A 26,044-nucleotide genomic window follows, 5' to 3' on the forward strand; every position below is an offset into this window, starting at 1 on the left:
CAGTGCTTCTGAAAATGAGGCTTTATTCATTCTTAATGAATGTGTCTCATTTAGTTAAGGATTCCATTATCTGAGAATTTAGCCTCTTTCACCCTCTCCTCCAAGACCTTTTCTTAATGAATCCTTTGCTGTTTCATAAAGGGTTATGGAAAGATGTAAAGCAACTAATAAACATTTTAAAATGAAAATGGTTAATGAGTGGCTGATAAGGATTGCTAAACACCTGGGCCTGATTTTGATCTCACTTGCAAAAGTTTCATTCTGGTGTAATTCCTTTGAGTTCTGTCAGTGTAAGGAAGATCAGAATCAAGCCCATTCTGTGGATGAGGAGGAAAGATAGTGTAAACTAAGCTTTTCGGTTCCTGATTGCATCCAAGCACCTGGTATCTCCCAATGTTTCAGTATATGTTCTTTTAGAGAAATGAGCTGGCCTATGACTGGTTATCCAGCACAATATGTTTGGTATGAATAAGCTTCAAAAGGTATTATCATAATCTACTGATTTTTCTGTTGGCCTTATAGCAAAAGGAGAATCTGCACAAGGAGTAAATCCAGGTAGCTGCAATGCAACCAGAATGGAGAAATTGTAGATTACTCATGAGGTAGAATTGGTGGCAGATCAAGAAAGTTGACTGTTGGAAATAGGCCATCTTGATTGCATTGGCATCATTAGCACTACAAAAGTAATTTTCCCTCCCTTGGTATTCACCCCTTCTTGTCAACTGTTGAGAATAGCCCACAATCCACCTTAATTGAATTGGCTCGTTAGCAGTGACCCCCAACTTGGTAAGGCAACTCCCATCTTTTCATGTGCTGTAATATATATACCTGCCTACTGTATTTTTCATTCCATGCATCTGATGAAGTGGGTTTTAGCCCACGAAAGCTTATGCCCAAATAAATTTGTTAGTCTCTAAGGTGCCACAAGGAGTCCTTGTTGTTTTTGCTGATACAGACTAACACGGCTACCACTCTGAAACCTGTCTACTTTCTAAGATGAGCAAAAATAATGCAAGCATCTCTCCCCCTTAACCTTTGAAATCATTGCCAGAAGCAGACATTTTCTTATACCCAAGGTATTTTATTTTTTGAGTGAAAAGTTTTTGTAGCAAGATGGGCTGTACTCAAAACAAAATTTATGAAAAATGGTCAACATACAATTTTGTTTTCATTTAAAAATTACATTTTTAAAATATTTTTGAAAAAATCAAAAGTATTGAAAATTTTATTGCAATTATATCAAAATTGAAAACAAGATTCAATAAACAAACGTATTTGTTCATCGGAATGGTAAGTGAAAAATGCTAGTAAGCATTTTGTTAACATTTTCAATTTTGACCAAAAAAGGATCCGTTTTGAACCTTTTGAAATAGTAATACTTTTTGTGACATTAAGTTCATTTTCCAGCCAGCTCTGTTCACTACCTCCTTAATTTTTGGTGTTTTGAATAAAATGGAACCAGGATTCACACAAATTTTAGACTCTGGGACTTCCTGAATAATTTTATTGCTTATAACCATCTCCCACATCTCCAGAATTAAATTTCCCAAGTTAATGGTTCTTACAAATCTGAGAGATCAAAGCATCTCCAAGGTACTATATAAACAGTGAACTCCTGACAACTGAAGTCAATGGAGTTTTGCTGTTGACTTCAATTGGGCTAAAATTTTTCCCATAATTTTCAGCTTGACAAAGTTAGTTTTGTGAGGGAATGGAGTTATACTGGGTACACAGATGTCCTTTGCTGTTGACTCCTCCAGGTTTTGGTGTGACAATAAGAGGAGGCTATTTTGCAAACCTGGTCTCGAAAATCCCCTCCTGCCAGGAAACAGAAGAGAGGGTTGATGCAAGTATTAAGGCTACACACTGCTACCTCTACAAAGAACACGGTGTCTGCATTCTCAATGGACCTATTGCCATTGGGCCACAATGCTCTTAAGAAGATGCAGGTGTTTCTTGACAGGTGGTAAGGGAAATAAAGGAGTGCAAAAATTATCAGAACAGAGTACATGAGCTTGGTGAGCTTACCCCTTTTCTGAAAGTGATGAAGGCCAGTCTTTTGCAGTGTCCTGACACTGCTGCAGTAACAGTAACAGATAGCAATGAAAGGCAGCAAGCAGCCAACCACCGTGCAGCACATGGAAAAGGGAAGCGTTATATAGGTGGAGCTGGAAAATACATAAAGAGAGCAAATAGTTTTGTTGTCTGGGCATATCTGGGTGCTGGCAACAAAGGGGACTGGCACACTGGCCAAGCTAGTTACTGCCCATATGGAGAGGGAAATCAGTAGTGACTGTTGTTTATTTAACAACCACAGAGACTTTAGCGGATGCACTATAGCCAAATAGCGATCCACACTCAGACAAGTGACAAAGTAGATGCTGCAATAATAGCAAACATGGTAAATTGTCCTGGTAATCTTACAAAGAGCATCTCCAAAGATCCAATGCAGCTGATTCAGATGGTAGTAGATCAGAAAGGGGAGGGTTAAGATCCAAGTGATGTCAGCCAAAACTAAGTTACAAAGGAAAATAGTGCTCCTGTTCCAGCGTTTCACCCGGAACACGAGGATCCAGATGACGGGCATGTTCAAAGTTAGTCCCACAGCCAGGATAAAGAGGAAGGTCCCTGGGATGAGAGTCCTCTGGATGGTGCCTAGGATGGTGCCAGAATTTCCACAGAAGTCTGCCTCTGCTTTCTGTCCAAATACAAAGCAAACTGGTTTCACTTAAGCTCAACATTACCTACTTAATAAAGTCTGTCCACCTCCCATCATATCCAAGATGAGATGTCTGAGCCTTCGCTCACTGGTCTTGTCATGACAAATAAATCATATCGTTCTGATCCATGTAGGGTGGTCAGATAGCAAATGTGAAAAATCGGGACAGGGTGGAGGGTAATAGGTACCTATATAAGAAAAAGTCCCAAATATCGGGGCTGTCCCTATAAAATCGGGACATCTGGTCACCCTAGATCCATAGCCCACTGAAATCAATAGAGACTGCCACTGACTTCTATACGCTTTAGATCAAGGCCCATAAGGGGGGAGGGATAGCTCAGTGGTTTGAGCATTGGCCTGCTAAACCCAGGGTTGTGAGTTCAATCCTTGAGGGGGCCACTTAGGGATCTAGGGCAAAATCAGTACTTGGTCCTGCTAGTGAAGGCAGGGGGCTGGACTCGATGACCTTTCAAGGTCCCTTCCAGTTCTAGGAGATGGGATGGGATAGTAACTCCAGGGCTGATTCATCTGTCATGTACACTGATGTAACTCCACTGACTTCAGTGGACTTAATCCTGATTTAAGACAGTGCAGACTAGAAGGCTAGCTTTTCTGACTCTTCATTGCGAAAGCGGGGCCAAAGTGAAAAGTATACGTTATTATTCATTTCACTGAATTCATATCCATGTTGTGTTTGCTTTCTGTGAACTTCCAAGCAAACTAGTCTGCTGGTGGGAGTGTTCCCAGAAATAGCAAATTTTAAGCAAATATTGGAGCATAATTGTTGTAAACACATTTTTAGTTTGTAGCTGTGACTATCTGCACCAAAACCTGTTTCTAGAAATTATGTTCAACCAATCAGGGGCCAAAAACATGCAGTGTAACCTATATGCCAAGTGAAAACTAGTCAACAAAGCTTGAATTTCATATACTAGAGATCCATAATGAACTATCTTCTTGTGAAAGGAGCTATGGACCAAAATGCACTCACAGAAATTACAATTTTGAATAGCAAATAGATTTGAGAAAACTGTGAGCAGACAGTTAATGAAGAGAAAAGGAGTGAAAATATACTTAATAAAGTAATCATCCACTGCTGTACACTCAAGTCACCAGGAAGACTTGAGAGCTAGAAGTTCTGGTTCATCAACAAGTGTCATTCTATATGGTCTTTTGTTCCCCTTGCTGTGACTATGTCTTTTAGCGAAGAATCCCTGGGGACTCAAGCTATCTGCAATCCCCAACTTGTATTTTATCCTCTCTCACATCAACGAGAGACAAGTCCCAGAGAAATTAGTGAGGGACCAGGACCTCTGGAATGGACTTTTCACTAGACTCCTGAAAAGAGATTTGCTAATTTATTCTCCTCTTATTCCACTGTATTCCCTTCCGCACATTGGGAAGTATGTTAATCCACAACTAGCCACACTGATTTCAAAGGGAGTACCTTTGGTGTAAATTATTGTTCCTCATGAGTACAGACATCACATTCTGGCCAGATGGACTACGTACCAAATATTCAGTCAGCCATAATTTGTTCAACATTTGATTCACTTAGTCATCTAGAAGCCTTGATTTGAAGCACACAATTGCAAGGACAAAATGAATCCACAATGATTCAATGCTCACAGAAATGGATACTATTATGCAAAAATCTGGCTCTAAAAATCAAATTAAACCTCAGTTCTTACCATAAGAAATGATCTACTTGTGTTAAATGTATAATATTAAAGACTGAAACAATTCCCTTCCTCCTCCTCCCCCCCCTGCCCATTTCTTGTATATTTTGTGGACTGTGCTCTATTTTCATTACTTTACCACCACCTGCCATACTGTATCAGGACTGCAAGGAAGAGATTCTAAAATGAGTTGTAAAAATCTGTATTTCTAAACAGAAAAAAGAAAGTGTTGCTTTGATGACAGTGTCGCTTCTTTACTTCATTTCTTGTGCTAAGAACTATAAACTGTGGATACCTTTTGCAGTAGTTAACTATAAAGTCCCAGAATTGCCCATGACTGCCTGGACTAGAGTAATTGTACTTAAACACTGAGTTAGGAAACTTCACACATCAAGCTTCATATGAAATCATGAACACCACCACCACCCCCAAAAAAGAGAGACATGGCAAGCACTTACCTGGCCAGGTGTTCTCCCCATCCTCATCCCATACACTGTACTGTATACACTGCTGCAGTGAAACAGCAGCAGTGTATACAGCAATAAAGCTGTTTACTCCTGTAATTACCCACTTACTAAGGTAACTGCCCGGCTCCCTGACATGACAGATGTGTGAATAATATCACCGATATAATGGCTTTGCGTCTGCACAGGAGGAGGGGAGGGTGTTCCATACATAGGCAGGTGTCTGATTACACTGGGTGGAAATCTGAAGTGTTTTTTTCCCAAAGCTGAAAGTGAGTCAAGATAGATTTTCTGTATGGTTCCAAATTCTGCCTTTGCTTCTAATTTCTTTCAGCTGCTAGATGCAAAAAACAAAAAACCAACCCCACCTTCCCCACAACCAGCCTTTTCTATGCATGCCCAGCTTCAATTCTTCCTGTTCATTATCCATAAGTTGGCTCCTCTGTCTTATTTTGTGTAGAAGAAAAGAGTGATTTACTGCCAGACTGTAGTTTGAATTTAAAACATCCTCCTGGCCATAAGATAACAAGCATTCTGTTGGTCCCTGAAGCAGGAACTTACCTTGTCTGGCTTGAAATCCATCGACTGCCTCAGTTTTGATGCACCGCCTCAGTTTCCCCTCATTGCCGAGATAATCAGTCTTCACACTGCAAGTGTTTTCTGAATAGCCCTCCCCTTCATAGTTCATTAACATAAAGTTCAAAATGACTTTTACTTTTGAGATCATTCCCTTCATATGATTAGCTGATGACCTTCTGTTACATTTCAAAGAAATAGGTTTCCTGCTTTTTTGATTTTCCTGTCTCGCTCTCTAATATAATCACTGTGGCATCAATAAGTATAACACCAGCTGTGACTCTTTCCTCAGGACAGCCAGAACAGTGAGTCACTGTTTTACCCCTCTGCCTCAGCAAGGCGTATGCTTTGCTGGGGCTTGGACTGTGTATCAGCTCCCTGTCCGCCTCACCCGCAAACTTGGAGAGACTCTGCTAGTCTTAACCTTGCCTTGCAGGTAACAGTCAGTGAACCTGTTTCCCCCTCAGAAACATCTCTCTGCAGTGTCCAGTCCCTCACACTGGACACTCACAGAAATGATTGTTTGCTGCCTCCAAAGAGACAGTGAGCACTCCAGTCTCTCAGTTTAACTGAAGACTCACACTTTAACTCAATATAACAGCACTGAGATGGTTTATAGTAACACTAAGTTTAAGTTTAGTAATAAAGAACAGAGATTTAAGTGATACTAAGTGAGAGAAAAAGAAACAGGTATGGTGCCAACACAAAACAATCTGTTTAGTGTGACTAAAACTCAATTTTAGCAAGTTGCAATCTTTGCCTAAGAAGTTTTCTCACTTACATCAAGTTTGCAGCATCTCCAGCCCTTCAGGATCCAACTCTAACAGAGTCAGAGGGGGTTGTCCCCTTTGGATAATTAAGCGGTTCGTTCCCCTTCCTTTTATAGTCCAGTAAACCTTTGAACTGTATTCTTTACAAAGTAAATCCAGACAAAGTTTCTCTCCCCTGCTGGTAAATGCCATGCTGTCTTCCTCATCCTCTGGTCAATTTGCTTTTTCGATTGGCTTAATCACAGTTTTTACCTTACATGTAAATGTATTTCCAATGTCTCTGGTCTCACCTTGCTCAATTTACATTGGAGACACAGGCAAATGGGTGAAACAACATTCCTTTGCTTATGACTGTTTATTTGCTTTCCTTGGAATGCTTGGGCTGAACATATTTTAGGAACATACTTCCTGCACACATACATATTGCTTTACAAACTAACCGTACATAATAATATTAATAACCAGCATGTCACCAGTTTTTGTATACCTTACAAGACACTGTTTGGCTAAATAATCTAAAGACAGTGTGTTGGGTGCACCCTTTGCCAGTTAGCATAAAGGGGCTCTGAGAGTATGTCTACACTGCAATAAAACTCCCTTGGCTGGCCTGTCAGCTGCCTCAGTCTTGTGTGGTTCAGGCTGCAGAGCTATAAAACTGCAGTGTAGACATTTGGGCTTGTGTTGGAGCTTGGGCTCTGTGACCGCATTGGGTGGGGGGAAGGGGTGTCTACCCATCGCACTAAGACTGGTTTCAGACTCGGGTTTAAGCCCAAGCTCCCCTTTTGTCCATACAGAAATGAGTGTGACTTGGGGCAAGAACCCCTCTGGACTCATCCCCATGGTCCCTGCTAGGCAAGTGGGTCACACATTTTGCAGTGTGGACATAGCTCAGAGTCTGCCCACTCTATCCCACAATCCCATGGGAACATGTTTCCCAGCCCTTCCGTTCCAAAACTTCACACTCATTTCCCAGGAACAGGAAGCAACCTTCTGGTTCAAATGCAGCTGCTTAGCATTTAACCTCACATTACCACACAGACTGCTCAGCTGGAAACAGTAAATGCTCACATGTATTAGCTATGGCCAGAAGTAAGAAGTTGTCCTGTGTCAAGTGCACTTCTGGCTTGCCAGAGGAACACAGCTGGCCAGAAACTCTGGTTAACCTCTGGTGAAAGGTGAATGAAATGGTTGATGTCAGCAAGAGCAAAAGAAATGGTCATGTCTACAAAGCTATAGCCAAGTGACTGGCAGTGCAGAGGAGTGACCGCAGAGTAGAACAATGCAGAGACTGAATCAAGTGGCTGAAGACAGAGTATTGCAAAGTCTGGGCTCCACATGGGGAAGAGGGGAGAGTCAGCGACTGTCAGGGGTTGAGGCTGGGTGTGATACACATTGTTCCCCACACAGCCACAAGCAGTATGTGTCTTTCAGCAGATTCCCTATGTCCAACCAGGAGACAGTGGGCAGCTGATACTAGAGGGTTTCCTGACAGTGCAACCCCACTGGTACTGGGGGGGAATGTGTTATGGGGGCCAGAGACACTATGCAGGTATAGGGTCTCCGTGTGGGTCCTTTGGGATCTATCAGGTCTAAAAGTGGCTTTCTTATGTGTGTGGAGGAACATCCCACCCCTTCCTACCTCTCCCTTAATGGGACAATTTGGGGTAACCTCCATAATGGATTCTTCATTAAGCTTTTCAAGTAAAAAGTCTCCTCCCATGGCTTTTCATACATTTTAATCTAATCTGGCCCTCCGTTTTATGTCACAGCAAAGAGGAAGCCATTGCTTTATAACTACATTTTCGTTGCTGTGCATTCATGTGTAAATGGCAGGTGGTTCTCTTATGGTTTCAATCCAGTCCACTGTTACGTATCGGTTAGCCAATACATACATGGAAAGTGTTGTATGCACCACATTAATGGGTATTATGTACATGATATTAGTATAATATTCATTAGAGATATGTCTTGGGAAGTTATGTTAATGGAACATGTTATGCACTCTCCACACCTTTGTTCACCCACGTCAAGTAGCCCACAACATTTGCAAAGCTGAAGTCAGTGTTGTCATTAGAAAATAGGAGGCCTATCGAAACCAAGTTACATGAGAGGTGTGTCTAGCACAGGTTAGACTGTACCTCTACACCCAGCTGGTTTGGAATCTCTTTTTGGGAACTTCATAAGAAAAACCACAGAGCACAAAACAAGAAGTTAAAGAACTGGTGGGTTGGATTTTAGTGAAATGTAAAGAGTTCTGTAACTTGTAAAAATCATACTATAAATACTACTAGCTGAAATGCGTATCACTGAAGTACACCTTCTGTGTAGCTAAATCATGCTGTGAGATAAAATTGCTTCCTGTATATCTCCTTTTCAAGGTATGTATATCTCCTTTTCACGTTGTACTGCTTTGTTTTTAGCTAATAAATATAGCTAAAGTTTGGTTATTTCGTCTCTTGAACAATTTTAAGAACAAACCACAAGTGAGGTCAAATAATGGCTACACCTTTTTTTTATCAATGTCACATCTTAATTAAAGGCTGCCATGTGCCTTTAACTCATCTCATTGTGCCTAGGTGTTCCAATGAGCTACATTCAGCAATTATATTGTGTGAAACTGCTCTTTCTCTGGGATCAGGAATAGCGAGTCCTCTGTAATGTCCATTAGGAAGGAGGCAAGAAGACAGTGTCAAAGAGACACCTGAATCCTACTTCAATAGAGAAGTGGAAATTGCCTGGAGAACTCTTTCACTAGCAGAGTTATAGGGGTGTGATCTGGCCTATAGGATTTGCAAACTAGCACATTGAGTTTAGCATCCTTTCTCTTAATTGCTTCAAAGAAAGCTCAAAATCTTTTCTGATGTACATAACCAGCTGTGCAGTGCAGTGCTATGCAAAAAAGGAGGAAATCCTTCCTGACTTCAGTATGCTAGCAGCTTGCATCTGGCAGCACGAGGTTTAACTTATCATGCAAAAAATATAACTGCTCTCACTGGTGGCAAAATCCAGCCTTTTTTAAATAATCCAGCCACAATACTTGACTGTGACTTTCAAGGCCAGTGAATGCCGTGGGCTGTGTAAGGAAATGTTTTCTTGTATTTGTTTCTGATTTGCCTCACTATTAGTTAGCTTCTATGAAAGAGGTATCACAAATTTGGGTTGAATTTGCAGAATTGCTTTGGTTTAAACCTCCATCCGCTCTAACTCCCTCCACAAGTAAAAAAAAAATCAAAATGTTTGTTTCAAATAGAAAATGTTCAAAAATCTTTTCGTGTCAAAATACACTTCAAGTTTATGCTAAAAGAGTTTTTTAAAAAATCTTGAAAATGTAATACATTTTTTTCAATCTGAAACAAATTTTGTTTTTAAAGTTAGATGTTTTGGTATGGCCATTGAACTGAACAATCTGTTATTCACACAGCTGTACTTTCATGGTGTTAGGCCTGGCCAGGGGCAGCCTGTTTGTACCAATCAGCTGCTAAACGATGATCAGGAGATGAGTAGCAGGCTTGGGAGTGAGCCGGCTCAGAATGCCAAGAAGTCAGGGTCAGGCACCAAGTTGCAGACAGCTAGCAGAGTCAAGGACAAACCAGGGTCAGAAGCCAGAGTCTAGGGTCTACAGCGAGCAGATTCTGGAGCAGTCTGCATTGTTGCTCAGGCAGCTGCCCATAATGGCTTCCTGGTCTAAAGACTAGCATCAGCCAATCACTAGGGTGTGAAGGGCCACCACACAGGCCCTGCTGGGTGGTATTGCCTACAGTCTACCTGCATATGGTCCTCCCAAAGCCCCTACTCTAAGTTTCCAATGGTGATGTGGAAATGACAGTAGACCAAAATCCCCTTGGGCCCAGTTCTTATAGGCGGGTCAGGATTTTACCCAAAGAGTTTCTAGAATACATTGCAATACCTGGGAACAAATAACTGTCTACAACACTGCAGTGTTTACTGATACTCTGCTAATGGGATAATGTCAACTGAAATGTTTATTCAAGAGACACTGATAGCAAAGTGTTACATTGTGACTATATGGCAACACACCATAGACTTCTCTCTACCTTCCTAGGAGTTCTTCCATTTTAGTACATTCCTGACGGGGCATTTTTATACCTTTTCCATAAACTACTCTTGACAATATACGCAAAGAGTCAGCTACCATATGGTCCATGCTTCCGGAACATTTTTTCTCTATTAAATTGCACAAAGAAACAGTTGCGGGAAATCAACAAAGGCCAACATGATGAGAGCTAAATGGAATAAGGGAAAATCTGATGTTGAACCAAAGTTTTTTTGTTGCTGAGTGCAGGACAGTTTAGCTGCTGTACATAGCATTGATGGCAAGCATGTCAGGTATGCCGAGATGGGGGAGGAAAACATGAATCTTCTATAAAAGATCCAGCTACTTAATGCACATGTCAGTAGAAATTATGAAGTCCCTGCCCCAATATATTTCAGTGCCATCTCCCTATGCTGAACTCCCTTTGTGTTTGTTGGAAATGGGATGCCAGTGAAGACTTCCAAGGTTATGATGTTAAGTAGGTTGTGTGTAAAGGTGAGAAATGCCAATCCTGTCTTGGCTAGGAAAGGGGTAGCATAGTGGGGTTCACGAGGCTAAAAATAGGTGGCTGGTGGAAATGGAACAGATGGAGCAGGAATGTTTGCACAGGAGGGATTCAGCAATATGAGAGGCTTTTCTTTTTTATGTGAGAAGGTACATGGGCCTGTGTCAATAAGTTCTACAAGGAGCAGGGATTCAGTGGGACAGATTCTGCTCTTAGTTAGGATGATGTAAAACCAGAGTAACTGTTAAACTTCACTTAGGGTAGTTCAGATTTCCACCAGTAAACTCAGAATTTGATCTCGTGATAGTATTTTAGGAGGCCAGGAATGAGTGCTCATAGGCAAAGATTGGAGTGTGGTTACCAGTGCAATACTAGCTCTTGACTGTACGTAGATCAACATGGATGGAGCTTGTTCCGCTCTAACAACAGTTTTGCACCAGTGCAACTCTAGTGATTGTCCTGGAGTTACACCTCACTAACTCCAATGTAAATGAGAATCGAATCAGACCCTGCAAAGTGTACATTTTCAGCATGGTTTGCAGTATGTTACATTAGTAGCTCTCATTAACGATGTAGCTAGTTTCCATCTAGAAGTAACTAGCCATTACTTTAAATACCCTGTTATTGATTTAATAGCTTTTACAATGTAGCAGCTGGACCTAAGGATCCTGGGCTGGGTTAGATTTCAGTTACACCAGTGTAAATTTGAAGTAACTCCAGGGACATCAATGAGATTACTCTGGATTTGACCATGTACCAGATCAGCATCTGGCCCCTGTGAGTGGAAAGAACATTCCACAAGGAGCTCTTGTACCTAGGAACATAGGAATTACCATACCAGATCAGACTATTGGCCTTTCTAGTCTGGTATCCTGCTGCCAGCAATGGTCCAATTTAAATCACAAAGTATATCAAAAATCCACCTCAGTTTAAAAATAAGCTGTTTATGTTCATATATATACGCCATAGTTTTTCCTCATTTAAGAGCAGAGCTATATAGATTTCTATTCGTTTCCTGACCCAAGCTGTTCAGTTAGTGCATAGTACTCTCAAGCAACAGCTGTGACTGTTTGACTACAAAATGACAAATCAAGGTCAATTAGTAATCTCGACGAAAAAGGTGTTATTTCCTGGTTAACTGTTGCAGCGCTGCTTTGTCCAACAGCTAAAGAAACCAAACTCACTTAATTCACATTTTAGACTATCATTTCTCATTAAGAAAGAAGACTCAGTTATTGGGGCAGAGGACTGTTCTTAGGCATCTTTCAAAGTAGAGATCTCCCTGCCAGATTTCATATCCCACTCCTCTCCTAGCTGATTTCTCAAAATACAGCCTTGAACCATGGCAATGTAATTCATAAAGCATTTTATGTACGGGCATAATTGAGAGTAGGTAATTAACTATTTTAAACTAGAACAAAAAAAAAAGTTTCAGTGTCACCATTTAAGGACACCAAGCCAGTGCTTAAAAACAGAGGGGTAGATGTTCAACTGTTGAAAATTTGTGTTGCGCCTTTGACTTCCAACCCTTTCAGGGTGTCAGGTCCAAAAGCCCCTCTCTTTATGGATGCAGTGTCTCTTTCATTTTGGACAAGGTATTTTCCAAGTGCATCTTCTCAGTGTGTTGCTAAGCTCCATTTTGAGACAGATTTGAAATGTGCAGATTCTGATGATGTAGCATGCTACCTTCCAGACCCTAGCTGGAGCACCTACTCTCCCACATACCTACTAATGGGACACTTACGTTTCTAGAATTGAATTACAATTAATTTACGTATAGCATGAATTTGCTTGATATTTAATATAAGTTCATTACATGTTGCCCATCAGTACTGTCAGGCGTCCGAATACATCCGAATACATCCGAATACATGGAGAATGCCCGTCCCATTTTTGCATAGGACAAATGAGGAACATAAAGGAAGAACACTGACTAGCCACAAACAGGTGCACTGGACAAAACTAGCACTAGCGCTATTTCTCCTCTTGTACCGTGTTAAAACAGACGAGGTATATTCTGAGTGCAGCCCCTGTTATTGGGTATTTGGTAATCATGCAAGATAAATAAAGGCTTTGATTATTTTCCCCCATTGAAAATTTGCCAGTTACATTAATGGAGGTAGTATGGGGCTGTTGTCACAGTTCAGGGCACCTCCACCTGTATTTCCCCCTTGTAGTCTGCCAAGGGCACGCACTGTAGGCTCCTGCTCCTCAGCTGTCACCTGTCTTGGGTGTAGACCCACATCTCTCTCCCTCCTGACCAGAGTTTTTCCAGGCTGCACGGTTCCCAGCCTACACTGTGATATCCCTATGACAGACTGACAATAACCTATAATAGCCTGAACAAAGCTTATGGAATTTAGTTAAACTTTAGTGAATAAATGTTTGCATTAAAATATTGTCACTGCACCTGTACTTATTCATTTCTTGGAGTTAAACCCCTTTGAAGTCTGGATGGAATCAATCCAAGTGCTTTTTGTGATTCGTCTTCAGTGATTCGTCTTCAGTTTTTCCCAGAGAGGATCTGATAATGTCTGATGGCCTGTTGCCTTTTGTTTAATAATAGTGGCAGCATCTGCTGAATGTTGAAAATAAAGTGAATTCTCTGGCAATGATGGACCAGACTCCAGATTCACCAGTGGGAGTGCCAAACACAGAAATGGATGCTTGTCACAACTGAGTTTGAAAGAAGAGAATAAAATATAACAGAGGGTCCTGTGGCACCTTTAAGACTAACAGAAGTATTGGGAGCATAAGCTTTCGTGGGTAAGAACCTCACTTCTTCAGAATCAAGTAATGGAAATCTCCATTACTTGCATCTGAAGAAGTGAGGTTCTTACCCACGAAAGCTTATGCTCCCAATACTTCTGTTAGTCTTAAAGGTGCCACAGGATCCTCTGTTGCTTTTTACAGATTCAGACTAACACGGCTACCCCTCTGATACTTGAGAATAAAATATGTTCATGTTTATAAATCCATTGAGTAAAACACTGTAAAAATTCTTCATAAGGAACTTTTTACCTTTTTTTAGCACTTTTTTCCTCTGCTCATGCCATAAGTTAGTTAACTGAGACCACAATTTGATCTTGTGATTTTCTATTATTTCTTTCAAGCAAGATATAGGTCCACTATACTCTTTCTCTATTATAGCATTTAGTATGTAAAAGGAATTCATCAGCGGTATGTATTTTTGTTGAATCTAAATACAATGTTGTGTTAAAATCGATGATCAAAGATTAATTAGCTATAATACAAATATCACTTTTTTTGAGGCCCTGTGAACACAGACTCAGCCCTTTAACTCCAGACACATGCCGAATTTTACAAAACAAGCAATATTTGAAAAAAGTTGATAGTCCAGTTAAAAAATAAACATTGCTTTATTCACCAATGCATTTTAAATCTCAGTATTGTACACATAGGCTAGTTTAATGCAATGTTTAAAAAATTATCCCAGGATTAGTGAATCATATACATCAGTACGATACTTAACAGTCAAAAATACCAGTCCATTTACATGACAATATCAGTTGGAAGCAAAAGAGGCAAACAGCTCAGTAAGAAAATCTATCCTTCCCTGCCACTTTCTCCTGCAGTCTGAAACTGGCAACATTATTAAACAATTTACATAAAAAAGAGAAGCCACAGTAATAAATTTGCTAGAAAAACAGTATAGTGTTTTGTGGTTGAACGCTTATTTCATGGTCATTTGCTTATATCATCGTATGTTAAATCTTTCTATAGCACAAATATCACCACTATATTGGGGAAAAAATTCCCTGATCGGATTACTCTTTATACTTAAAAGCCAATAATCTTCTTCATTTACTAATTCTATTGAAGCAATCCACTGTTGCCAAAAAGTTATAGTAGCTACAACACTGAACTCGTTTCACTGTGGTTAAAGGACACTTTTAGAGACATATATACAGTTATAGTTCTGTAGTATCGCTTCTCGGCCTTTTGGCTAAGTCATGTGTGTATTTTGTACGTTCAGTATTAATGTTCAACATCAAAACTAGGTATTCAAATGTACAAAAACCTAACACAGAATATTTAATACTTTCAGATTCCCAGTATGGCTTTTATTTTTGCCACTTTGCAATACCTTTCAGGAAAAAAAATATAATCTGTGAAAGGCTATAACCCTAGTTATGCTAATAAAAGTTTGTTGAAACAATGCTTAGCCACTAACAAAGAAAAGGTAAATAGTTAAATTCTGAGACAGCTTAGACCGACCTGTTCTTATGTATCTTTAGCTGTTAATTTCATGATAATTTACTCTTTTAAATAGTTTTTTGTGCACGCCAAAAAGTGATGCTTTAAAGTGTAAAATATGTGTATGTTTAAAGCTGATCCCAGAGTTTTTCACTTTTCAATATATACTATAGTATGTGAAGAAAACAACCCAATGTTCCTAGAGTATAAGATTACATAATAAGTGCTCTCCGAAAATGAACTAGAAGTAAGAAATGGGGCCACATGTTAAATCAGCTTCATTGTTTTACTACCTGGTGCTTCTGCACATCAGTGCTGCATCCTTATCTTTAAGTTATTTGTTTCTCTCCTTCTTGTTTTTTAAGATGCGTTGTCCATTGCCAACACAACTACACAGCTGGAAACTTTTCAAGTGTGGCAAACTACGACTTTTTTTTTTTAAACTACAAAGACTTGGAGTAATTGACATTCTCTTAAATCTGCATGAATACAACATCAGATACTGAATTTACTGGTTTTTAACTTGAAAGCAGACCTTTTGTGCATCTTGTTCAGAGGTTACATTACCATGTTGTATCTTTTCACCTTACTACTTTACACATGCTTTGCCGGTTGCTAACAGTAACAAAATTATGAAAATAATTTAAACATGATAATAATATGAAAACTGCACGTTCTCCATTTAATTTACAGTATTTGTAAAATATGTGTAAAAAGCAGCAAAGTGCTTGTATCGTTTACTATGGTTGGGCAGAGTATACAGAATTACAGCAATTGTAATGAATCTTTGGCTTATTGCACTTCATAATATAACATACGCTCTTAAGCAGCAGACTAATCTTTGCTATACATGCATTTCTACAATGAATCAGAGTTTTTAAAGTTACATCAATGTTACCGCGCAATCTCAACTCACCACATATACTAATTTGGTTACAGATTTAACCAAATAGCCCTGGGGACATCCACGTCAATAAAGATTCTGGGAAGCCTGTCTAAGAAAGCCAAGTGAGTATTCAGTCATCAAATGTGGTCAGTTGCCACTCTGCTCTTAAAGCACACCTTGCTAAATTACAATGGAAAGAGATGTACATCTTCTTAACCTTCCTGGCCGGTAGGAGAATCATGTGATGTTCATTTGAGGTAAACATTTTATCATTAGAAATTCTACCAGTAATGTTAGTTCTGCCCAAGACACAGATTTAAAACTCTGTTATAATAATCAGCTAATTAGCCAGGTATTTATTATATTATTTTTCTGATTCACAAGTTTGCTCTGCTAAAACCAAAAGTGGAACCGAAAACTTGTGGATTTAGTAAACTATGAGTGCTTTAGCTGAAAGGCAAAATAGATGATGGGGGTTTTGGTCTGGTACATTTGAGTAACTATAACTTTCGAAGTGCAGATATACTAAAATTCCAAATATCACTATCTAGCATACTACATTTTGGGAGGATACAGCAAGTCCATTGCGTCTTCAGCTCGCAGTCCACTTCACAGTGCTTTCCACTCTTTTGCATAGCACTGACAAACTGAAGTTTGCATATGTAGTCATTGCTAAGCCAACACTATGCACTGCCATATGGAGGTTCAAAGTTTCATGATGCCTGCAGGTTCACTTTTAAGATATGCTATATAATTTAATTATACAGCTAGCATTTTCACATCTTGTGTAAAATGCATATAAACAAGGCACTAAGCATTGTAAGGTTGATATGTCTTTAATATATAGTAAAATCAGTAAAATCTTTGTAATTAGAATTATATAGCAAGGGCAGTGCTCATAAACAGCTTGTAGCTATCTTGCACAAATAGCTGACAAGTAATATACTTCATACCTTTGCAGACAGCCCCATGACAAAATAAAAAAGGTTTCTTCTTGGCAAGATTAAAAACAAAAAAATTCAAGGGTTCCTACTATCAGGACAATGGCTACATAAATGTACATTGCTTGGCATTTTTAAAATATTAAGAATACTTCACTTTATCGCTTTATAATCACATTCACATACAAACACAATGACATATATAGATCAATTTGTATTACAGTCCAGCTACCCCACACTGGGGTCTGTTCAAAATTCACAGCCCTGTGGTTAATTCCTGAAGAATTTCTGACTAGGCGGTTCAAACCATTTTATCCCTTTGTTGTCATTCTCAGAGATAACATGTGCATAATCAGAAATCATATGACGGGGCAGACCCCTACTAACTTAGTATAGTTTTTCAAATGATGTCTTGTAGAGTTAAGAACTAAAACAGCTAAGTTTCCTTAAATAATGTAATCTAAACTAAACTACCAAACCCTGGCAAAAGTACTGTAACTAGCAGATTATTCCACAAACTTTCAATGTTTAAACTTTATTATGAGGAAACTCTTTAGCAGATGAGGATTATTCAGAGTAAAAAATTGAAAATAAATTAAACTATTCTTTTTCTTCATTACGAGGGATAGCTTCTCAATGGGGAGGGATAGCTCAGTGGTTTGAGCATTGGCCTGTTAAACGCAGGGTTGTGAGTTCAATCCTTGAAGGGGCCACTTAGGGATCTGGGGCAAAATCAGTACTTGGTCCTGCTAGTGAAGGCAGGGGGCTAGACTCAATGACCTTTCAAGGTCTCTTCCAGTTCTAGGAGATAGGCTAAATAAATAAAGATATCCTATCTCAATTCTGAGCCTTAAAAAATCCAAAGTAGAATTAAGTCAATATATCTTTAAAACACATGTGCCTAAAAAAAGGAATACAAGTTGCAAGCCCGTGAACAAATATTATTTTTTTATATCCACTACATTTCATATATATCATTCTGCCTCCAATGTTAGCTAATTACGCTGTGATGTTCTAAACACTCATTCTCAATCTTCTCCGTAGCAGGAGCTGTCCAGTACATACCTTGCCATCTAGCTGGGAGCTAGTTGGTACTGCCCTTCCTTCTCCCATTTAGAAGTATGGGAAGCTCAGGGTAGTCATGACCCTCATACACCTGATCACAACCTCTTGGGGAGAGTCACAACCCCTACACTAGGAATCAGTGTCACAGGATTTCCAAATAATATATTGATGTTTAGACCCATGAGATTTATCCATTGTCCAGACCGATGGGTAGCTACAAAACAGCTACAGAACAGGGAAATTGAGAAATAGTATTTACCAAGCCTACAATACTCAGTAACAGGTGTCTTTTAGAAAAACAAATGTTTAAAATCTTTGGACTGAAAGCAAAGGGTTAAAACTATCATATGGCTTTCAACATACTGCATACTGAGCAGATCACAGATAAATAAGGACTAGAGTTTCAGGGACTAAAATCGGATAGCCCCTCCAGCTACATTGCCTGGGATAACTCCACTTTTCCTTCTGTGGCAATTACTTCCTTTTCCATGTTTTCAGATGTCTTGCATTCACACAGTTTCTGCTTCAGCTTATTGAGTTCATATTCATGCAGGATTTTTTGAGTTAAGAACTTTTCACGTTTTATTCTGGCTTTCACCTCTGCTGGAACGTCTGGAATCATCCAGGCCACAAAGAATTTGACAATGAACACAATATGCTGCCAATAAATAAATAAATAAATAAATAAGAGGCAAGGGAAAGTGATGATGATGTATTACAGAATAAAGGAATAATTAGATCTCCAGCTAAAAAAGCACTACATAAGAGCTAGGTATTATTATTAAAAAGAAATTTTCTCTTTTCCTTTAAAACTGAGCATACTGTAATATGACTGTCCTGGAACAATACACATCAGGTTACAAAAAACGTTGCTATTTTTGGATTTTATGTACAAATAAAAAGATTATAAAACACCCTTACACTTAAACACCAACTTTGATCCCAAAGTGCTTCATAACAGGTTCAGGAGGAAGAGTGATACCTTCTGAATCGCTAGCACCATTTTGCTGGATCTAGATGGCTCATTGGAGATAACTGTAGCAGGGTGATTACCCAACTCCAGCCCAGCAGGGGTTAAAAGCAGCCCTGGAGAGGGCTGTGGCTGGGAAAGGCTGATTGTGGAAGCAGCCACAGCTGAGGCCACCCCCCAATCAGGCCACAGCTGGCCCTATAAAAGGACTGTGAGCCAGGCGCTCAAGAGAGGAGTCTCTCTCTAGCGGTATAGAGAGAAGGACCTGGCTGCCTGGGAAGCTGAGGGGGGGTACCTAGGGTGGAGCAGTGCTGGGGAAGGGCAGAGGGAGCTGGGAAGCTCCAGTCTAGCAAAGCTGCAGGCCGAGCTGAGGGCCCACAAAAGGGTACTAGGACTGCAGACGGGCAGCCCAGATACAGGCAGAGGTCCAACCCCCGTGCCGATGATGAGTGGTTTATAGACTGTAGTCAGCCCCAGAGAGCGGGGGCTAGACGATGACTGTCAGTAGCCACTGAGGCAAGGTGGGGATAGGAGGTTGGGGGTTTCCCTGGGTGGGGAGACCCAAATTGTGGATTGCTGCAGTGGTTAGAACCCCTGGGCAAAGGGCACCAGGGTCTGGGAGGAACACGGGGGCCAGCGACAGACGAGACATCAGCTGTCAGAGGGTGCTCTGGAGTTGGAAAAGAACAAATTCCCTAGACAACCAGCAGGCGGCGCCGTGCTAGTGAGTCTTCGCCCTACCACGATATCCCATCCACGTATTGACCCAGCTCAATTTGTGAGAACTGACAGGATCGCAGTGGGAAATGCCATGGATGCAGCTCATAAACAATCCCCTTACTCCTTTGATAGCCTGCAAAAGGCTGGCTTACTACTCGAAATGATTGACTTGAGCAATTTTAGCTGCTGCTCATCATCTTAAAACACTTTTAGAAAGCAGTACTGCAGTCCTCTCAGAAGTAGCACTCCCAACTAAACCAATGGGAGTTATACATATGGGAGGCCTAGTGGTTTAGTTATTTTCTTATTTGCATAAAAGGATTTAACTCTGCTCTTTTCTTTGGACTGAATCTCTTGATTTCAAAGGGAGTCTTGCCTGAGTAAGGACTGAGTGAAAATTGAGGGTTTGTTTTATTTTGACATTTTCTTTGTGTTGCTTATGCAAGCGAATGCAGGATATTCTCAGAAGTTGTTTGACTTTCATAAAAAAATAATAACTATATACAGAAGGTATAATGTATTGATTTCAGAGGACTGATTGGCACATACCTCCATTATAATGATAAAGGCCATTTTTGCAGCAAGAATGTGCCAAAACTGCATAGTGTGTAAATATTTCTTCTCGTGGCCTGGTGGATATCGATAGTCTCTGTACCTGTTAGATATAAATAAATGTAAAGGTGAAATGTCATATTTAATCTGAGACAGACTACAAGCTCAGTGACATTTACATGCAAATACAGCTGTCATTTAAGGAACCTTTTGATCTTGTTCTAAATGTTCTGTTCTCTTTGGCAGGAACAGGTTGCCCTCATAACTTGATTCTATTGCCAATTTGCTCAGACACTCTTATTCACAACAACACAGAATGGCTGAGGATGTGTGAGAAGTGAAATTTATAGGTGGATTACTACTGTATTCAGGTGGTGACCAAATAATGGACAATTCCTGAATAGCACAATGGAAGCTGATTGAATGGTATCAGAATGGACAGATTTACTGGACAGATCAAGGGCTCAATGTGTGAGCAGGCATGTGTGTGTTCAGCATTAATATTTATGGCAGGATAAAGACAGACTACGGGAGCTTTACTCTGAGTCATGATCTATCTGTAGTGGATTTGTTTTGTATCCAATCATATGTTTCCCTTTTGTCATGGATGTCTCTGAAGTTCCTTCTCGGATCCACAACTCCTTCACCATGGACAAATCCAGGCTTTTTCACCAACATACTGAACCCTTATGGACATAATTCCTTTGTCATTGGAAAAATATGTCTATGCTAATGTACACCAGCTAAGAATATGTCCCCATATGTGTATACAGATATTGGTCCTTCTGTATAAAATGTCAAATACCTCGGCAAAGCCAGGCAGAAGAAGACAACACTAGAGTCATTTTGAAAATGTAGGGCTCCATCATGACAGCGTGATGCACAACATTGCTCTTGAGAAACTTGTGCTATGCCAGGGCCTTATGCTTTGGGTATTTTTTCACTCCATTCTAAACCTGATTCAAGGAGGTTTACTTGTATCCAATCAGGCAACAGAAGCACACCATATGCCCTGTGTGTTCAATCAAAACTCACCAGCTGAGCTTGGATTTTGAATACTTGCATCAAACTGCTTGTGACAGGGGTGACCAAACTTACTGGCCCTCCGAGCCGCATACGATAATCTTCATTAGTTCGAGAGCCGGGACCCGCCTGCCAGGGGCTGGGGCTTCAGCCCCACGGGAGGTGCCCAACAGGGCTCAGGGCTTTAACCCCGCTTCTGCTGAAGCCCCAAGCCCTGGCAAGTGTGCCCCGCAGGGCTGAAGCCCAGAGACCCCCCCTCTCTGCTGGGCAGAAGCCCCTACCCCACCACCCCGCTGCAAGGCAGAGGTCCTGAGCTTCCCCGCTCCGCCCCCAGTCTGGTAGGTGGAGAATGGGGGAGAGCAAGGGGAGCTCCATGATCTTACTTTAATGGTAAAAGAGCTGCAGGTGGTTTGCAAGCCACAGTCTGATCACCCCTTACATAGACCAAAATCAATTTTAGAAACAGCCAAATTCAGAGGTGATAATGCGTGGTGAGTATCTAGGTTCCTTAGATTCAGTTAAATACCGTCAGACCTATTTCCAGCAATTACCAAAGTGGGATGGATTTAAATCATACATTCTTAGTCTCTCCTGTTGGTTGCTTTCTGTGTTACACCCTTTTTCATGCCTTTGCATTTATTAGTTACACCAACCTGGACTCCCTTTGACTCAAATGAAAAAAAAAATATGATTTTTGGTGGTTAGTGGGGTTATCTAAATCATTTTCTAAAGGAAGCTAGATCCTGCACTAGTTCTAACATTGAAGAATTAGGCCTATCTATTTTATACTTAAGTAAGAACTATCTACTTAGAAAACTGCATGTAAAACATAGAGACAATTATTTTTTTAAAATCACCACAAACCTGCATGTGAGAAAGTTCTCTGGATTATTTTCAGGCCTTTTTCCCTCTAGAAAATCTGAGACTTGGAACACAGATAGACTGTTGTTAATGTATCCAGACATGGGTGAATCTTCATTTGTAAAATAGGCATAGTAGTAAACTAAACGAGGGATCATATCAGATGTGAAGGCTACAATAAAGGCCTGAAAAAAGAAACAGAACTTGAGATGGTGCTGCATAAGCCATGACTTAGTGTCTTGCTTAATATTTTCCTTTGAAATGAAATATCTGAGTCTGTTTGACAGTCCAATGTGAAGTTGGAACACTAGATGCAGCAGTTTATTGGTTTTCAGTTTATAAAAAGTATCTTTAGTCACTGTTGCTATCTGGACATTCAGGAGCAGCTGAGGATCTAACTGAACCCATAGATTGTGAATCTTATTAACCATTCTCAACTGAAGGAATGAAATTACCTTGGCCAACTACTATGGTTTCCCTTAGCCAACCAGCACTGCCAATACCATATCTGGACTGAGCTTCAGTAAACTAACTCCCATCCATGCCTCAATCTGGCCAGACACCGGGAAAGTCAAGTGAATGAACTACCCGGTCCCGGTTAAATGTCGTCAAAGCTGCATGTCATCAAAAGGAAGAAAGGAGAATAGCAGAAAACGGACCCTGGACTTCAGAAAAGTAGACTTTGACTCCCTCAGGGAACTGATGGGCAGGATCCCCTGGGAGGCTAATATGAGGGGGAAAGGAGTCCAGAAGAGTTGGCTGTATTTTAAAGAAGCCTTATTGAGGGCACAGGAACAAACCATTCCGATGTGCAGAAAGAATAGCAAATAGGGCAGGTAACCAGCTTGGCTTAACAGAGAAAGCTTTGGTGAGCTTAAACACAAAAAGGAAGCTTACAAGAAGTGGAAACTTGGACAGATGACTAGGGAGGAGTATAAGAATATTGCTCGAGCATGCAGCAGTGTAATCAGGAAGGCCAAAGCACAATTGGAGTTGCAGCTAGCAAGGGATGTGAAGGGTAACAAGAAGGGTTTTCTACAGGTATGTTAGCAACAAGAAGATCAGGGAAAGTGTGGGACCCTCACTGAATGGGGAAGGCAACCTAGTGACAGACGATGTGAAAAAAGCTGAAGTACTCAATGCTTTTTTTGCCTTGGTCTTCACAGACAAGGTGAGCTCCCAGACTGCTGCACTGTGCAGCACAGCATGGGGAGAAGGTGAGCAGCCCTCAACTGGTGAAAGAAGAGGTTAAGGACTATTTAGAAAAGCTGAACATGCACAACTCCATGGGGCCAGTTGCAATGCATCTGAGGGTGCTGACTGATGTGATTGCAGAGCCATTGGTCATTATCTTTGAAAACTCATGGCGAGCAGGGGAGGTCCTGGATGATTGGAAAAAGGCAAATATAGTGCCCATCTTTAAAAAAGGGAATAAGGAGAATCTGGGGAACTACAGACTGGTCAACCTCACCGCAGTCCCTGGAAAAATCATGGAGAAGGTCCTCAAGGAATCCATTTTGAAACACTTGGAGGAGAGGAAGGTGATCAGGAAGAGTCAACATGGATTCACCAAGGACAAGTCATGCATGACCAACCTGATTGCCTTCTATGATGAGATAACTGGCTCTGTGGATATGGGGAAAGTGGTGGATGTGATATATCTTGACTTTAGCAAAGCTTGTGACACAGTCTCTCCCACAGTATTTTTGTCAGCAAGTTAAAGACGTATGGATTGGTTGAATGGACTATAAGGTGGATGGAAAGATGGTTAGATCGTCGGGCTCAACGGGTAGTGATCAATGGCTCGATGTCTAGTTGACAGCCGGTATCAAGTGGAGTGCCCCAGGGGTCAGTCCTGAGGCCGGTTTTGTTCAACGTCTTCATTAATGATTTGGATGATGGGATGGGTTGCACTCTCAGCAAGTTTGCAGATGACACTAATCTGGGGAGAGAGGTAGATATGCTGGAGGGTAGGGATAGGGTTTAGAGTGACCTAGACAAATTGGAAGATTGGGCCAAAAGAAATCAGATGGGGTTCAACAAGGACAAGTGTAGAGTCCTGAACTGAGGACGGAAGAATCCTATGCACTGCTATAGGCTGGGGACCGACAGGCTAAGCAGCAGTTCTGCAGAAAAGGACCTGGGGTTTACAGTGGATGCAAAGCTGGATATGAGTCAACAGTGTGCCCTTGTTGCCAAGAAGGATAACGGCACATTGAGCTGCATTAGTAGGAGTGTTGCCAGCAGATCGAGGGAAGTGATTAGGGGGTTGAGGCACATGACTTATGAGGAGAGGCTGAGGGAACTGAGCTTATTTAGTCTGCAGAAGAGAAGAATGAGGAGGGATTTGATAGCAGCCTTCAACTACCTGAACGGGGGTGTAGCAGGGTGGCCACCTGCTCCTGCCTGGAAGGGCTTAAAGCAGCCTGGGAGAGAGCTGTGGCAGAGAAAAGCTGGGCTGATGGGGGAAGCAGCCACAGCTGTAGCCAGTGCAATCAGGGCCCAGCTGGCCCTTATAAGAGGGCAGTGGGCCAGAAGCACAGAGTGTCTCTCTCTCTCTCTCTCTCTCTCTCTCTCTCTCGAGGGAGAAGGGCCTGGCTGCTGGGAGCTGAGCGGAGTACCTGAGGTGGAGCAGGGCTGGGGGAAGGCCAGAGGAGCTGGGGAGCTCCAGCCTGGAAACCACCCAGGCTGCAGGCCTCATGTAAGGCCGAAAAGATAGTGGGGTTGCAGAGGGGCAGCCCAAGGGCAGGTAGAGGCAGCAGAGCCCACCCTCCCCTTGCTGGTGATGAGTGGCACATACACTGCAGTCTGCCCCAGTGTGCGGGGGCTAGATGGTGACTGGCAGTAGCCAAAGACAGAGGTGAGGTGGGAATAGTGGGTGGGGTTCCTCTGCGTGGGGAGACCCAGAAACTATGGGGGTACTGCTAGGGGGTAGCCCCCATGAGAAAGGGGGGCACCAGGTCCGGGACGGGGCCAGCGGCAGTGAGGCACCAGCCTGCAGAGGGCGCTCCGGGTCAAAAGAGCTAATTCCCAGGATGACCGACAGGAGGCGCCGCGCCGGTGAGTTGTCACCCCCGTCACAGGGGGGTTCCAAAGAGGATGGAGCTCAGCTGTTCTCAGTGGTACCAGATGACAGAACAAGGAGCAATGGGGGAGGTCTAGGTTGGATATTAGGAAAAACTATTTCACTAGGAGGGTGGTGAAGCACTGGAATGGGTTACCTAGGGAGATGGTGGCATCTCCATCCTTAGACGTTTTTAAGGCCTGGCTGGACAAAGCCCCGGCTTGGATGATTTAGTTGGGTATTAGTCCTGCTTTGAGCAGGGGGTTGGACTAGATGACCTCCTGATGTCTCTTCCAACCCTAATCTTCTATGATTCTATGATCAACACCCTGGTAGCACTGCAACTCAAATGTTGGTGTTATACACATAATGAATAGGTTCTATGCAGAATGAGAAACAGTAGAAGCTGATTATAAAACCTACGAATCCTGAAAATATAAAGAATCATAAGCAAATGGACTTAGTTTACTTACGTTAGTGACAACAGACAAGATGGCCATTCCATTTAGAATTTCTTGCCAAACTCCTATACTGTGGGCTTTGGCAGCAACAGGCCTCCTGAACTGAGTGGTAAGCTTCCAGGAATCTACTCGAATCTCCAAGATATTATTCATCAGTGCAAGAAGGGGAGCCAGTGGAAAAGAGGCCACAAACAGAGTAATAAATCCGAACTGAATGACTGCATGGGAGGAAGGGAAATGAACAACAGTTGTTTTGAACTCTAGGGAAATTATCTTTAAGTTCACAATTCACGCTATTGTAATACCAGAGCATTCAAGATAACCCTACCAAGTGAAAAACAACTCTAGTGGAATGTATTCATATCACCAATTTTCTAAATTACAACAGCGTGCTAATAAAAGTATAGTATTCAAGTTCTTTCAAGAAAGAATTGCGTGTGTGTGTTATAACTGAAAGACTCAGCAGTTTGGAGAAGAGATTGAATGTACAAAGCAGTAAAGTCTGACTGACCAGAC

General features: G+C 41.4%; 2 protein-coding genes across 14 annotated transcripts in view; both read right to left on the reverse strand.

Moving 5' to 3' along the window:
- Positions 1 to 1,026: 1,026 nt before the first annotated feature.
- On the reverse strand, positions 1,027 to 5,165 carry LOC112059263 (P2Y purinoceptor 1-like). The gene is made up of 2 exons (XM_024103643.3): positions 4,857 to 5,165; positions 1,027 to 2,698 (listed from the first exon to the last, which is right to left on the reverse strand). The coding sequence occupies exons 1-2, from the start codon at positions 4,881 to 4,883 to the stop codon at positions 1,718 to 1,720; spliced, it is 1,008 nt and encodes a 335-aa protein (XP_023959411.2). The 5' UTR covers positions 4,884 to 5,165; the 3' UTR covers positions 1,027 to 1,717.
- Positions 5,166 to 14,128: 8,963 nt separating this feature from the next.
- The window catches only part of ANO5 (anoctamin 5), a 101,226-nt gene continuing 89,310 nt past the window's right edge, over positions 14,129 to 26,044 (reverse strand). For all 13 annotated transcript variants that reach the window (XM_005300307.4, XM_008166263.4, XM_005300306.4 and 10 more), the window contains 4 exons: positions 25,541 to 25,746; positions 22,007 to 22,188; positions 20,117 to 20,222; positions 14,129 to 18,535 (listed from right to left, as the gene is read on the reverse strand). In XM_005300307.4, coding sequence (XP_005300364.1) covers positions 18,311 to 18,535; positions 20,117 to 20,222; positions 22,007 to 22,188; positions 25,541 to 25,746 — 719 coding nt within the window. In that variant the 3' untranslated portion in view covers positions 14,129 to 18,310. The remainder of the gene's footprint in view (positions 18,536 to 20,116; positions 20,223 to 22,006; positions 22,189 to 25,540; positions 25,747 to 26,044) is intronic.

The sequence above is a fragment of the Chrysemys picta genome, chromosome 4 (assembly GCF_011386835.1).
Source record: "Chrysemys picta bellii isolate R12L10 chromosome 4, ASM1138683v2, whole genome shotgun sequence".
NCBI classification, from domain to species: domain Eukaryota; kingdom Metazoa; phylum Chordata; order Testudines; family Emydidae; genus Chrysemys; species Chrysemys picta.